At 37.4% G+C, this 15,879-nt stretch overlaps 1 protein-coding gene across 1 annotated transcript; it reads left to right on the forward strand.

The window, feature by feature from the left end:
* The first annotated feature begins 12,246 nt into the window (after positions 1-12,246).
* LOC132628686 (uncharacterized) lies at positions 12,247-15,072 on the forward strand. Its single transcript, XM_060344453.1, has 5 exons — positions 12,247-12,733; positions 12,850-13,442; positions 13,641-14,051; positions 14,413-14,722; positions 14,864-15,072. The coding sequence occupies exons 1-5, from the start codon at positions 12,247-12,249 to the stop codon at positions 15,070-15,072; spliced, it is 2,010 nt and encodes a 669-aa protein (XP_060200436.1).
* The last annotated feature ends 807 nt before the right edge of the window (positions 15,073-15,879 follow it).

Raw genomic sequence — 15,879 nt, forward strand, 5'->3', positions numbered from 1 at the left:
CTGGGGCTCACCACAGTAGCTGATACGAACACTCCTAAGTAGCTAGATCGTCAACCTGTGTGTCGTTACCTGCATTGCAAGATGCAGGCCCCCAAGCAATAAAAAGGGACATCAGCACATTTGAATTGTACTGGTATGTAAAGCAACTGAAGCAATAAAATACTAGAACTGAAACTGATAATTTTAACTGTAATAGCAAGGAAGTAGAGATATGAATACTCCCTGCTCTGTATCTGAATCATCTGTGTTATCTGTGTTTGTATATGTGGGGCCTCGGCCCAATAATAAATGCACGCTATGGCCTCGGCCTAGTAGTGCGTCAGTCAATGGCCTCGGCCATGTATACGTATATACAAGACTATATTGTGCCCTTGGGCAAAATCACATATGTTTAATTATGGTTAATTAATAAGGACTGAGACCATAATAACAATGAACAATGCTGAACTGAAATAGACATGTTGGACTGAATTGAAAACACTGATTGTTTCTGAGCATACTGAATTTCTAGACTGAGACTCATGTGGTAACAATACATAAGTCTATAAAGATTACGTGCTGAGTTCATGATATTCAAATTGACAACCATGAATGAATTCTGTAACTGCAACCCTAGAAGATAACAGTTCTACCACATATCATGAAACTAGGGCTAAACTGTATGTTGAGTCAAATTACTAACAAGTATGAAGAATGAGGCGTAGGGAGAATCATGAACATTCCCTAACGTAGATAGTTAGCCTCATATACCTTAATTCCATCCTTTGAGCGTAATACAATGTTCGTCAACCCTTTCAACTCTGATCTATATCAATACAAGTCAAAGGGATTCTATATTAGCATCTTTTAGTCATCTAAGCATTTTATCAAATACTTAGTGGGCATAAAGCTCCACAATCTCTATTAATGGTGATTTCTTCACCCAATTCCCATTCTATTACTTCTAGGTGATTCTACAATCTCAATTGGGTGTAATTAACATCATTCTCCATCACCCATATGATTATAACAATCTCAAGTCAACAATCCAAAACCCTACTATAGTTCGTGTAATTCTCTTTACTAAACCCATTTACTATTCTCCCAAGAACTCATCAATTCACTATTATGAATGATTAGAGTGTAGAAGCATTACCTTTTTGACGTTCAATCCTCTAGAATTCGAGTTCTAGGGTTTCCACGCCCAACAATAATGTTCCACTCACAATTCTATCGATTAGAAGGGTTTACTCAAGTTAGAAAGAGACTAGGGACTTGAATTCAATCTAGAATCATGATAAAACTTACCTTGGAGGGTTCTTGAGGCTTAGAACTTGTTCCCTCTGACTTTAGGGTGATTTTTCATGACTAGGGGTGTTAGGGAAATAAACCTCAAGCTTAAATATAACTTAAAATGCGAAATCCCGATTTTTGACCCGAAACCAGACCTGTTATGCGATGGGCCCGCGATGCACATGCAGCACACGACTGTCTGCAGGTCAATATACTGAGAGGGGGTTTTTGTGCAATCGGCGCCCGACGCGGGGCCAGCGCACGCGCCCTCTCAACGGACCTGTGTCGATTCTGCACAGTGTTCGGTAAAATGGACATCACTTCTTGTACACAGTTCTGTTTGGGCTTCAAAATACACCGTTGGAAAGCTATTTCAAAGGGATACAACTTTCACGTTTTAAGCTTCCTCAAATTCCCAACGGATTTTCACAAAATTCGACTAGAAGGCAGACGTATCGAAAACTTAGCCGATTCTATAGAATTTTAAGTGCCTTACTATTAGCCATATTGAGACGATCATATCTCCTTGATCCGATCTCTGATTGTCCTGGTCCTTATATCGTTCGAAAGGTATTTCTACGTACTACAACTTTCATTGAGGGTACTTTCCCAAATTCCCAAGTAATCAAGGATTTATGGTTTCCCTAAGTAGGCATGTCAACCATTTTCGGAAAACGTTCAAACCTTCAGTTTTTCCACTAGAACTCTAACGATACAGGGTGTTACACATATTAACAACCAATATTAAGGTTAAGCATGTCCTTTATGGAGATAAGAAAGTAATTCGTATTTCCAAACATTTAATGAATCTTAAGCATTATTTAGAACAGCACATTACCAGTAATTAAACCTAAGACAATCTAACAACGCAACTAATATCAAACAGACCATTGTCACATAACAAAGCTACTGAAATATAACAAAAATAAGCAACAAGATAAAATGTTACCTTTTTAAAGTGCAGCTGTGGACAAGATTGAACTTGAAAGCTGTTTTGGGAATATCTTCTTCTCTAACTCTCACTTGATGATAACCCGACCTCAAGTCTATTTTAGAAAACCACTTGGCACCCTGTAGTTGATCAAACAAATCATCAATCCTTGGGAGAGGATATTTGTTCTTTGTTATCACCTTATTCAGCTGCCTATAATCGATACACATTCGTAGGGAACCATCTTTCTTTCTCACGAACAAGACTGGTGCTCCTCACGGCGATGAAATGGGTCTAATAAACCCCTTCTCAAGCAAATCTTTCAACTGTGCCTTTAGCTCCTTCAATTCTGCCGGAGCCATTCGATAAGGAGGAATGGAAATAGGTTTGGTGTCCGGTAACACATCAATGGCGAAATCAATCTCTCTTTCTGGAGGAAGGCCTGGAAGTTCATCTGGAAATACATCCGGAAATTCATTCACTACCGGAACGGATCGGAAAGTTGGCGACTCTGCTTTGGTATCATGAACTCGGACTAGGTGATAAATATAGCCTTTAGATATTATCTTTCTTGCTTTAAGGTAGGAAATAAACCTACCTCTTGGAGATGATGTATTACCCTTCCATTCCAACACGGGCTCCCCCGGAAATTGAAATCGAACCACTTTCATTCGGCAATCACCATTAGCATAACATGAGGCCAACCAATCCATACCCATAATCACATCGAAATCTAACATTTCCAGCTCAATTAAATCACCTTTAGTCTTGCGGTAGCATATCACAATTATACAGTTTTTATACACTTGTCTAGCTATCACAGGATCACCAACCGGAGTAGATACCTCAAAAGGTTTTATTGGCTCAGGTTTCACCCCAATACGACCAGCAACATACTGAGTAATATAAGATAAGGTAGAACCCGGATCTATCAATGCTTATACATCGTGGGAAAATATGGATAATGTACCTGTAACCACATCCATGAAGGACTCAAGATCCTGTCGTCCGGCTAAAGCATACACACGGGACTGAGCGGCACCTGAAGTAGATGCTCCCCCTCTGCCTCTACCTCGACCTGCTGACATCTGGGGAGTCTGCCCTACCAGGCGCACTGAAGATGAACCAGCCACTGATCCTGTGGGCTGAACCCCAACTCTACCACTCATCGACGGGCAATCTCGCATCATATGCCCAACCTGGCCGCAGGCAGAACAAGCATCTGAACCTTGGCGACACTGTCCGGAATGTAGTCTACCGCAATGGCTGCATCGCGGTACTGGGGTCTCCTCTGGCTATAATCTCCCCCAAACTGAGAATCTGAGGCCCTCGAACTCTGACCCTGTCCTGGGCGAAAAGAGCGATCAAATCTCCTACCCGTAAATCGTGGAGGTGCACTAGTCACCGACTGGCCTGAGTGTCTAGAATGTGTCTGTCTTGATCCCCCTCTATAAGCGATTCCTGCCCCCATAGATCTGGCCCTCTTGCTTTGTCTTCTATCCAGATCACGATCACCCATTTGCGGAGGTTGTTGTCCTTCTAAATTCTGGGCATGGGCTTGTATTCAGGAAATATCCATCCCATCTTGCAACGAAGCCGTCAAACAATCCTTAAATAAATGTGGCCCTAAGCCACTCACAAACCTGTGTACCCTATCTCCCATATCGGCCACCATAGTCGGGGCATATCTAGCCAATGAATTAAACTGAAGGCTATATATCCGAGCACTCATATTTCCTTGCTTTAAATTTAAGAACCTATCCACTCTAGCTCGGCAGACTTCGGGTGGCAAATAGTGGCGGATGAAAGCATCTATAAATTCTTGCCACACGGGAGGAGGCGCATTTTCTTTTCTTGATGCTAGCCAATTATTGTACCACAATACCGCCACATCTCGGAGTCTATAAGATGCCAACTTCACAGATTCAGTTTCAGAGGCATGAATAATCCTCAATGTTCTCAGCATCTCATCAATAAAACCTTGCGGGTCTTCATCCGGCTTTGACCCGAAAAACTCCGGAGGATTCAAACTCATGAAGTCACGGGCTCAGGTACTAGCTGCCCTATCACTTGAACCCGCAGTCTGCCGCTGTGCCAGGGCAGCAACTAACTGCGTCAATAAATGGATAGCCTCGGTCATTTGTTGACCCGAAGAAACCGGTGGAGGAACTGGAGCTGAAGCTCCTCCTTGTTCTTCTACATTGGGCGGGGTGGAGGAAGTACTAGATGGGGCCTCATTATGTGACTCGCCCTCTTCTACATTCATTGGCGGATCTCTTTCTACCTGCCTTTTCATCGTAGTCTTGCCCTTCTGGGCAGCTGTAGCTTTTCCTTTTGGCGGCATTTCTGAAATCATAGCACACTATTAGGCAGGAAAAGATCTTATAATACAGCTCTATTGCACGATCTCTTAAGATGAAAGATGGTCATTTTTCCTAAATGCCCTGTAGCCTCTTGTTTATTAATGTGGCGCGCAACACACCATAAACAAGACTCTACTAGACACGACTCGTAGACACTTTCTAGGACTGAACTGCTCTGATACCACTTTTGTCACGACCCGACTAGGGGCCATGACGGGTACCCGGGGCTAACCACCGAGTACCACTCATTCTGTTACTCATCATAATCATTATGCACTTCTTTACCATTCATAAACTCTTAATCATAAGACAACCATTTTTCATTTGAAAACATAAATACTTTTATATACATAAGCCTTTCGGCTATCAAAATAATATATACATATGCAATAGTAACATCGTGAGACCATATAAACCACATCTGCGTATCTACGAGCCTCTACTAGAGTACTAAACATAAGGACGGGATAAGACCTCGTCGTGCCCAAAATACATACATACACACACACACACACACACACACACACATATATATATACACACAAAAGAATCAACCAAATAGCACCTCCAGAATAATGGAGTGCTCCTGTGGATCTGCTGATGACTTCTACGAGTCCGAATCACCTCCCTGTCTACCTGTGGGCATGAACACAGCGTCCAAAGAAAACGGACGTCAGTACGAACATTGTACTGAGTATGAGAGGCATAAGTAACAATAATACGTCAATGAGATAAAGGAAGCATCAAATAAGGAGCAACTGTATCTGACTGTCAATTATAAAAGAAATAATGCATGTTAGCTTACTTCATAATCATCATCATATCATGTATGCATAAATGTATAAGTTACCCGTCCATATAGGTACGGTGTGATAATCATTAGCCTGCGTCCAGGCCTCCCGCGTCCAAGGTATCATCTCATGCCGCCCACTAGTGATGTCTGCCCATGCCATCTGGACATGGTGTATACGCTGCCCGCCTAGCGGTGTATGCTCGGCCATGTAGGCGCGGTGTGATAGCATCATGTACATATCACAGACTTATCATATTCTCATCACTCTATTACCATAATGCATGACTGGAAACTTAAGACAATTATACTCTATCGGGGTGACATAAGGTCGTGAACCCCCGATTCCATTATGGAGCATTTATAAGTATTCTACCTCACCTTGAAGGAAATAGTATATAAGGTGAGTGCATACAATGAACGACATCATTAACTTTGTAGGAAAACCATATCATGAACTCTAGAATCTTTAGACTTAAACTCATCATCATAATTATTTGGCTCATAATATATCTCTTATCTCATATGGCTATTCATGAACATAGACTCTTAGTTTTCCGGAATGTACGAGAATCATGGAGAGGAAGGAAAAATCATGCCATAGGATTCATGCCTTAGAAATAAAGGACTAGCTTCACATACCTTTTTTGTTTACTAATCTATCGCTTGCTTGTTCTCCTTCAATGCCCACGTTTCTACCTTCAAGAGAATTCGCATTAACATTAGCTAATCGATTACTTGAACGTGCTTACTAAAGTTAAAGAAAATTGGGCAGCATTTCCTTTGTTTATACAACTTTCCCCATATCATATTTCAACTCCCAAACGTCAATAATAACATTCATAGTACCATCATCAATGACTTTAGTCAAATTCATCATTATCCTACAATTTCCTCTCAAGGTCATCCATAATCATAATCATACTACCACATTACATTCATTCTCATCTAATGTTTCTCTCATGCTCTTAACATCATTCATAACGTAATTACAATTAGAACATATCAATATTCATGATTCATATTAATCTACTATTCACAATTGCCACTAATCTCATCTTTTGTGATCCATTTTCCATCTTCTTTCATAATCCAAGTGTTTCAACTTTTCAATACCTTAAACAACATGGAATAATCATGAAACTCACCTTTGAATGCGGAGGAACGGGATTTGGGTGGCACTACTTCACTTGAATAAAACCCTAGCTTCCACTTCCAAGGGATTTCTTGACTCTAGCAACTCCAAAGAGCTTCCTTGCACTCTATTCACTTGAATTTATGGTATTAACCTTTGATTTCCCCTTGTATTCTTGAAAATGACATGTATGGAATATTCTAGAAGTTTGGAGAGAGGTGGAGAAGTGAGGAGAATGAATATAATGAGGTGGGATCACATTTAAATACTTGGAAATACTCAGCCCGTCGGGACTTATACGGACCACTTATACGGTCCGTATAAGTGTCCGTGGTTCACCACCTTGGAAAACATTGTTGCTGTTGGGTTATACGGTCCGTATAAAATTCCACGGGCCGTATAATGTGGTCGTGTAACTCACAGTTTTTCCGAAGTTGTCCTCTTCGTTTCGTTTGATCTCCAATCCTTATACAACCTTCTTAACACTTGTTTAATTCTTCATTAATGATCTAAACATCCCTATAACTCTCCCTCAAGGCCTTACCAAAAAATTCTTGACGCAATAATTTACGAGACCTTTCCTAAACCCCACTTATACTTCACTTGTCTGTATCAATCCTTATTTCATCAATTCACATAACTTCAAAATCTTAACGTACGCATTCTAAGACCACTAATTATTCGTCTTATAGTCTTAAGAACTTCCTGTTACCCTTAAGCTCGCATTGGTTCATTTACTACACGACGACATGGAATTTTCAAGGTGTAACAACTCGGTCCAAGTCTTGAAAATAAGACTGGCCCTTTTTTTTGTATATGATGTGTGTGTGTGTGTGTGTCTATATATATATATATATATATATATATATATATATACACCTAATGTATACACATGTATATAGAGTAAGTAGATAATTTAATAAACAGACAAAAATGAAAATATTGATTATTGGTAATAATACTTTAATTATAAAAAAAAAATAGGACATAGTTAACCTATTAAATAATTTTAAAAGTGGCCAACTGTGTAAATGGGCTCAATTTTGGGAATATGGCCCCAAATGATTTTAATCTAACTGATTATTTCAATTATGACCATATTTGGCCTAATTAACAAATTTTAAAATTAAATTGCATTAATGACCTTAATTAATTTGAGCCAATGAATTTGGTTATTTCAATTAAGGCCATTAAGAGGCTAATTTTACAAAAATGACCCCAATTTCCTTAAACCATGAATTGGTTAATTTAATTGTGGCCCTAACAAAATAATTAAATAATTAAAAATCAATTTGCAATAATGACCACCTAATTGATTAATTAAAACATTTGTAGACAATTATAAATAATTTTGACAAACTATCCTTATACAAAATTAGGGATTAAGGGACGAAATGGTTAATTACTTAAATTACTCAAGCTCCTTGAATTGAAGGGAATAAAGTATTTGCTAATTTTGATTTTTGACAATTTAAACAATTAAATAAATGATTATTGTTTTTTAAACAAAATGCCCTCTTTTCTTTTGATTAAATCTAACAAATACCTCATAAATGTCATAAAAGGTACCAATTAATTTCTAAATAATTTATGATGTCATAAATATCTTTTACCAATTTAAAGGAGTAAAATATTGACTTAAGAATTTATAGAAATTATTTAAACCCTTTAAGGTGCATAGTTCATTTTATTTATCATCAAAGGACTCTAAGTAATTAAAATAAATTACGAGATGTCAAAAATTAGGTGTTTGTATCACAAATCAATTCACATATCCTTTAAACCAATAACAAATTCAACTGTACCCTTTTTGGGGGTAAACACATGAGTGTCGCCAACTAAACCTCCAAGGCCGCCATTGTTATTATTATAGCTGTAGGCAGCAACCCTATTAAGTTTATAATGATGTGGAGGGGGTGGAAGCCATTTGACTTGGATAGTTTTGGTCAAGTGTTGGGGATTACTGGAATGAGTAGAGTACTTGCATTCAGCCGCACGCATAAGGATAGTTGAAATATCGATTTTTATGTAAAGATCAAATTTCCTGAAATCCCAAAAAAATATTAAATTTATGCTGATATGTGTATATTATATTTCCTAAAACCCAAACCAAATTACCCCTATTGACATACATAATAATTTATAAGTCCTCAGGAACCCACTCCTATGATACCCCTTGCACTAGAGAAAAAATAATTTTGCGAAACTATGAGAAATCTGATGATATACACGAAGTCATTTGCTACAAAGTAGTGGAAACAACAATCTGTAGTAACTACTACAATATTTGCTCTCTTTGATTCAGCATGTAATGCAAACAGGAGAACACTCACTATCTCCGGACACAATATTTAAACTAGTGCATTTGTCCAAATTACGAAATAATCCTTTTTAATATCTGAATATAATAGATATCTTAAAAATTATTTTTAGACATCAAGACAGATTAATTTTTAAATTTCAACCTGTTTATTATTAACTAAGTCTTAGTTTTTATCACTTGTTACACAAATGAAACTTTATTTTTATAGTTTTCTCAAAAAGAAATATTAAAGAAAGTAATGAATTCCAAAAAAACAAATCTTTTATGTGCATGTGTTTAACAAATTTTACACGGTTTTTCCATGGTACATATGATATATACATAGATATCTAACATATCTTTTCCTTTCATTAGGGATTTTAAATTTAGTGTGTACATAATTTTTCATTGTTTTATTTAGATAAGCTTAAATAGAGAGACACGGACATTGAGAATTCATATAATCAATTATAATTTATTACGGATTCAAATAATAATTGTTGTTGTTAAATAAAATAGATTAAAAATAAGATAAAGAAAAACACAAAATAATACGGAAGAGATCTTGACAGAGTTATCTTCTTTTATTTAAATTGTAATGATCTATATCAACCCATGTGATCATCAGTTCTACCGCTTCTCTACTCTATGTATATTACAAACTTTTTTGAAAGATTATGTATAAGACCTTCTCACTATCATATCATATCAGCATCTTCATCCTTCACTTCCCAACGACTATTTCCAACAGAGTTTTACTCATCATAATTACCTTTATATCTCTCTGGACTACCTCTAAAATTGATTTTAAGAAAAACATATCACTATCACATTAATAATTACATAAGTGCAAATACAAATACATTCAAATTCAAATTATAGAGATCAAATGAGCGATTGAATTATAAAGCATTATGAAGATGCCTATGATGCTCACTTAGATAAAAAGCTATTAAACATTTAGTACAAGAATAATAAAATCTCAACCAACGGACCAGAGAGTGGAGGCGGTTGATCTCTCACCCCCTATTTTCATGCACAACCCTAATACATAGATCTCAAGCTTGGCGAACATGGCCTCCATGGCCGCTGGCCAGTCCACGATGGAGGTTGGCCAACCCTCACTAACTACGACTGTTCCAAATACCAATCCTAATCCATTACAATATTCAGATCTGTTCAAACCAAAAACCTTGAATGATTCATTACATAGTCAGATAAAATCACTGCCCCAAATTCCAATGAAACCAGTAACTTTCCTACATGGGGTGCCATACATTAAATACACTGAAGCAGAAGTTGATCAGATGAATGTCATTGAAAATCTTCAGTATGCTGCGGTAGGGAAGTTCTCATATGGCCAGCCAGATATTGAACAACTTCGTTTGATAATCCCTGCACAATGTGGAACAAAAGGTGAGTGTAGAACAGGTTTTTTAAGAAACCGCCATGTGCTTATCAGATTAAGTCTTTTTGAAGACTTTGTGAATTTCACTTCAAAGCCTGTATACTACATTCAAGATAGAGAGGGATACTCGTACCAAATGAGACCACTGATCTATGATTCGAATTTCAAGGTTAATGAAGAAACATCAAAGACAATGGCATGGATTTCCTTCCCAAATTTATTGCCTACATACTTTGTGAAGGAAACTCTTTTTTCAATTGCATCTGCAGTGGGTATTCCTATACAATTGGATATGGCTACGATCAACAAGACTAGACCTAGTTGTGCTAGGGTCAAGGTTTTAGTAGATTTGTTAGCGGATTTACCCAAAACAGTGAGGATGGATATTGAAAATGAAAAAACAGGAGCAATAAGGACTGTTAATGTTCAGATTCATTATGATTAACTTCCTAAGTATTGCAAGGAATGTAAATTACAGGGGCATGATGAGTATGATTGTAGAATTATAAATCCAGAGCTTGCTTAATATGACAATGAAAGGGAGGAAATGCCAAAGGAGAATGACAAGACAAAACTTCAGAAAAGCTCTGATGAAGTGCACAATAGTAAGGAAAACAACAAAGATCTTCAAGAGGATAAAGAAACTGAAGCAAAAAAGGCCAAGAGATTACAAGCAGATGAGCAACATAATAAAAAGCAGGCTAATAATAAAGGCAAACAAAAGCAAGAGGAGGGAAACCAACAAGGATATGAAGGGAAAAAGAATTATGGGAAATACAATTATAGAGGATACAATAATTTGTACAATTATTCTGCTAGAGTGTTGGCAGGTGGAAGAGTGTTAGGAAATTTGTGAAATTGGAATCCCATCAAAGATAACAGAAACTTCAATGCTGAGAAGGGAAGTGCAAATCATAGCAAACAGAAAGAAACAACAGTCACTGTTACATGCAACAAATTTAACATTTTGGTGGACTTGGAGGAGGAACAAGAAAATCAAAATGAAACACAAGAAGGAAGCACACATAGTAGCAATCCTGTTAAAGAGACAGCTAGGCCATGGGTGGATGCTGCCTTTGGGAAACAGACAGAAAATAACAAAGCTGTGAAGGAGCAGGGAAAAATAGATAGCAGACAAGAGCAAGATAATAAGAAGGAGAAAGGGGTAGGGGATAATCAGTCAGAGGAGATAGCCATACAAGATTCAGAAAGAACAATTACAGATATCGTGAAAAATGCTAACAAAAAAGAAGATGATAACAAACAGATTCCTGAAGGCCAAGACGTATTTCAACCCATAGAAGTACAAGACAGTGTTAATTCAAGCTCATATCAGCAAGTGGAATCAGCTGGACAACAAGTGGATCAAATGAAGGACTTACCTGAAGAGCCACTTGATGCAAACAATATGGGTGAAGGAGATACAGCATCATCTGCAAATAAGGAACAAAATAAGGAATCCGGGACACAAAATAATGAAAGGGAAACACAAGCAAGGGATCAGAAAGATCAAAACAGCAAAGATACAGACATAGAAAAGCAGGCAAGTTCAGGAAATCATAAGTCTCAACTGGTAGCCAAAGATCATGAAAACACAACACAAGAAGAAGTGAATCAGAATAAAATAGATATTGGAAGGGAGGAAGCAGGTGAAACTATTAGTTCTGATTTAATGGAGGGCAACAATAAAGGAGATATTTTCCCTAAACACTTGACAAAAACTAAAAAGGGTCACAAGGCAAGGGATAAAAGTGTTCCTCCCAAGACAGTGGGAGGAGTACAAACAAGGAAGGCCTATTCTAAAGGAGTTTCTCAATGAATAGCTCATTAATATGGAATATAAGGTCTGTAAACACTCAACAGGCCTTTGAGAGGGTAGTACTATTGCATAGACAGAAACATTTTAATTATGTTGCCTTACTGGAACCTTTCCAGCATGTTAGACATATTGATATGTACAAATTGTGGTTAAATATGGGACAGCATGGCATAATATGAATGGGAAGATTTGGATTTTTGTGGATGCATAAATTCAAGTAGAAATAATGAGGGATACAGAACAACTGTTATCTTATAGATTCACTCATTTGGGTGATGGGCAGGAGTTGGTGCTTATAGTTGTTTATGCGAGTACTAATAGAAGTGGGAGAATAGCTTTATGGGAGGATATATATGACATATCTTCACACATCACCATCCCATGGCTTATGGGTGGGGATTTTAATGTCATTACAGATGACATTGAGAAATTTGGGGGTCTTCCTGTACAGTTTGCAGAAACAGAGGATTTTAGACAATGTATAGACATTTTCCAACTGATGGATCTTGGTTTTACTGGAAGTATGTTCACATGGTGGAATGGGAGATCTGATGAGGCTTGTATATTCAAAATATTGGACAGATGTTTGGGAAATCAGGCTCTGCAGAACTGTTTTCCTAATTTGGAGGTAGAGCATCTCATTAAACAAGGTTCTGACCACTCTCCTTTGCTGGTAAATATGAGAGCAAACAGTAGACCACTCTCCTTTACTGGTTTCTTAATTTTTGGGTGGAGTATGAATCTTTTATAGATGTAGTCAAAGAAAATTGGGTGGAATCTTATGGCTCAGACCCCTTCTTTAACTTTCATAATAAGTTAAAAAAAAAAGTGGGAAGAGCTCTCTCTAAGTGGAGTAGGGACACTTATGGTTATATCTTCAAGCAAATTGCAACTCTGGAGGAAGTGGTGCAGGTGCATGAGCAGGAATTTGAACAGAATCCTACAGGGCTTAACAGGGAAAGGCTACAAAGGGTACAAGCTGATCTGATCAGGTTTTATGCTATTGAAGAAAAATTTTGGAGACAAAAAGCAGGGATGCAGTGGTTTCAGGATGGAGATAGGAACACAAAATTCTTTCATGCTCATGTCAATGGAAAGAGAAGGAAGCTGCAATTACAGAGAATTCAATATCATACAGGTACATGGCTGGACACTGAAGAGGAGATTGCGCAGGAAGCAATCAGATTTTTATTTGACCAATTCAAAGAGGAAAATATTCCTACAGATTTCTCTATGCTTGATAAGATTCCTAAAATGGTTATAGAAGAACAAAATCAACAGCTCTATGAAATGCCAGATGAAGCAGAGGTGAAAAGAGCAGTTTTTGGTTTAAATGGAGACAGTGCAGGGGGTCCTGATGGTTTCACAGGAAGATTTTTCCAAGCTTGTTGGGAAATTATCGCAAATGACTTGGTGAACATGGTGAGATCTTTCTTCTGTGGGAATAAACTCCCAAGGTATGTAACTTGTACCAATTTGGTTTTGATACCAAAGAAGAAAGAAATTAATACATTTTCTGATATGAGGCCAATTAGCTTGAGTAATATCACTAGCAAAGTTATCTCAAGAATCATTCATGAAAGATTGATACATCTACTGCCTGAGATCATTTCACCTTAGCAATCAGGATTTGTTAAAGGCAGGAGTATTGTAGAAAACATTCTGTTGGCTCAGGAAATTGTACATGATATTAGGATTAGAGGAAAACCTGCCAATGTTGTCATTAAGCTTGACATGGCAAAGGCTTATGACAGGGTATCATGGTTATTTCTAACTAAAGTCCTGAGGAGAATGGGGTTTGGTGAATTTACTATTGATCTGGTATTTAGAGTTATCTCAACTAATTGGTATTCCATTCTGATTAATGGGCAACCTCATGGTTTTTTCAAATCATCTAGAGGAGTAAAGCAAGGAGATCCATTATCCCCTACTTTATTCATTTTGGCTGCAGAATGTTTGTCTAGGGCTCTGAATGCACTGCATACTGAGGCTGATTACAAGGAATATGGGATGCCAAAATGGAGTCCATATGTCAATCATTTGGCATATGCAGATGATACTATCATTTTCACCTCTGCTAATGAACAGTCTGTGAGATTAGTGATGAAGACTTTGAGTAATTATGAGAAGGTGAGTGGTCAGAAGATCAACAAGCAGAAAAGTGTTGTTTATATGCATCATTTGACATCTCATAACATTAAGGAGTTGGTATTTTCTGTCACTCAGATTCCTGAAAAGGATTTTCCATTCACATATTTGGATTTACTATGGGAGAAGAATGAACACTCACTACAAGAAAATAATAGAGAAGATTCAGAATAGACTGAGCTCATGGACTGGTAAGTTATTATCTATTGGAGGAAGGACAACACTGATTAAACTTGTTTTACAGAGCATGCCTATACACCTACTATCCGCTTGTGACCCTCCTAGTGGTGTACTTGCTCAGATTCATAGATTGTTTGCTAAGTTCTTTTGGAGAAACTCTGTGGGAAACTCAAGTAAGCACTGGGCAACTTGGACAACCTTATGTCATCCACAAGAAGAAGGTGGAATGGGGTTCAGAAGCCTACAAGATATATCTAAAGCCCTCTTTGCTAAACTGTGGTGGAACATGAGAACCAAACAATCCTTATGGAGAACTTTCATGAGTAATAAGTACTTAAAGAAGTTTCATGTTGTGATAGCCCCTAGCAGATCAGGTACTTATGTGTGGAAGAAAATGATTAAACACAGAGATGAGATGGAACATGAGATATGGTGGAAGCTTCAATAAGGTAATTCTTATTTTTGGTTTGATAATTGGACAGGACTGGGAGCCCTATACTATATTACTCCACCAGATTTTGAGTGTGATCCCACAATCATCTTTGTAAAAGAAACTGCAGAAGTGGGGCAATGGGATGAACAGTTGCTAAGAAGAATCCTTCCTGAGGATCTAGCAGACCATATTGTGCAGCACATTAATCCACCAGATGAAAATGGCCAAGCAGATAAGGCTTTCTGGAAGTTAGATTCGAGGGGGAAATTCACAGTTGGGTCTGCATTTTAATTGCTCAGACAAAGAAAAGATCTCAGTAATTTGTATAAGCAAATGTGGATTAAAGGACTACCAATAAAGATATCTTTTTTTATGTGGAGATTTTGGAAGTTCAAGCTACCACTGGATGATAAGTTGAAGAAATGGAGACACCAATTCCCTTCCAGATGCTATTGTTGTCAACATCCAGAAGTGGAAGATACCTCCCATGTCTTTTTACACTCACCAACAGCTCAAGCCATCGGGAAGTATTTTTGTGGACCAGTGGGAATAAATATTGAGAATTTGCAATGTTATACCCCATTTTAACCGGGTTAAATTAGAGTACAACATATTGGTGATTCTTAAATTGCTTTGTTTTAAGGAGTCGCCACCTAATTAGTTTAATGGTGAATTAGGACACCTAATTTATTAACTAAAGTAAAGCTAACTAAACCTCCATTAATAGTCTGCTTAATCAGTATGATTCTAGGTAAGGGTTCTATATTATCCTAAAGGGAAGGGGTTAGGCATCCTTTAGAATCCGTTAACTACGGTTATCCGGCCAAACTTAGGTTAATTAATTGAGGCTTAAAATTTAAGAATATAGCTTTGAGAAAAAAGATAACTTATAACTAACAAAGTTTTAAGATATTATTATATGAATGATGCACTCTATATGGTGAAAATAAGTACTTAATGTTCAGAGCGGTAATCCTAAATGATAAAATCTACCCATTCTAATCCTACGTGAATCATAAGTTACACACATACTTTCAAACCACAGACAAATCCAACATACAGATAAATTAGCAATCATGAAAACAAAGGGTGAAATAA

Source organism: Lycium barbarum, chromosome 2 (genome assembly GCF_019175385.1).
Source record: "Lycium barbarum isolate Lr01 chromosome 2, ASM1917538v2, whole genome shotgun sequence".
Taxonomy (NCBI): domain Eukaryota; kingdom Viridiplantae; phylum Streptophyta; class Magnoliopsida; order Solanales; family Solanaceae; genus Lycium; species Lycium barbarum.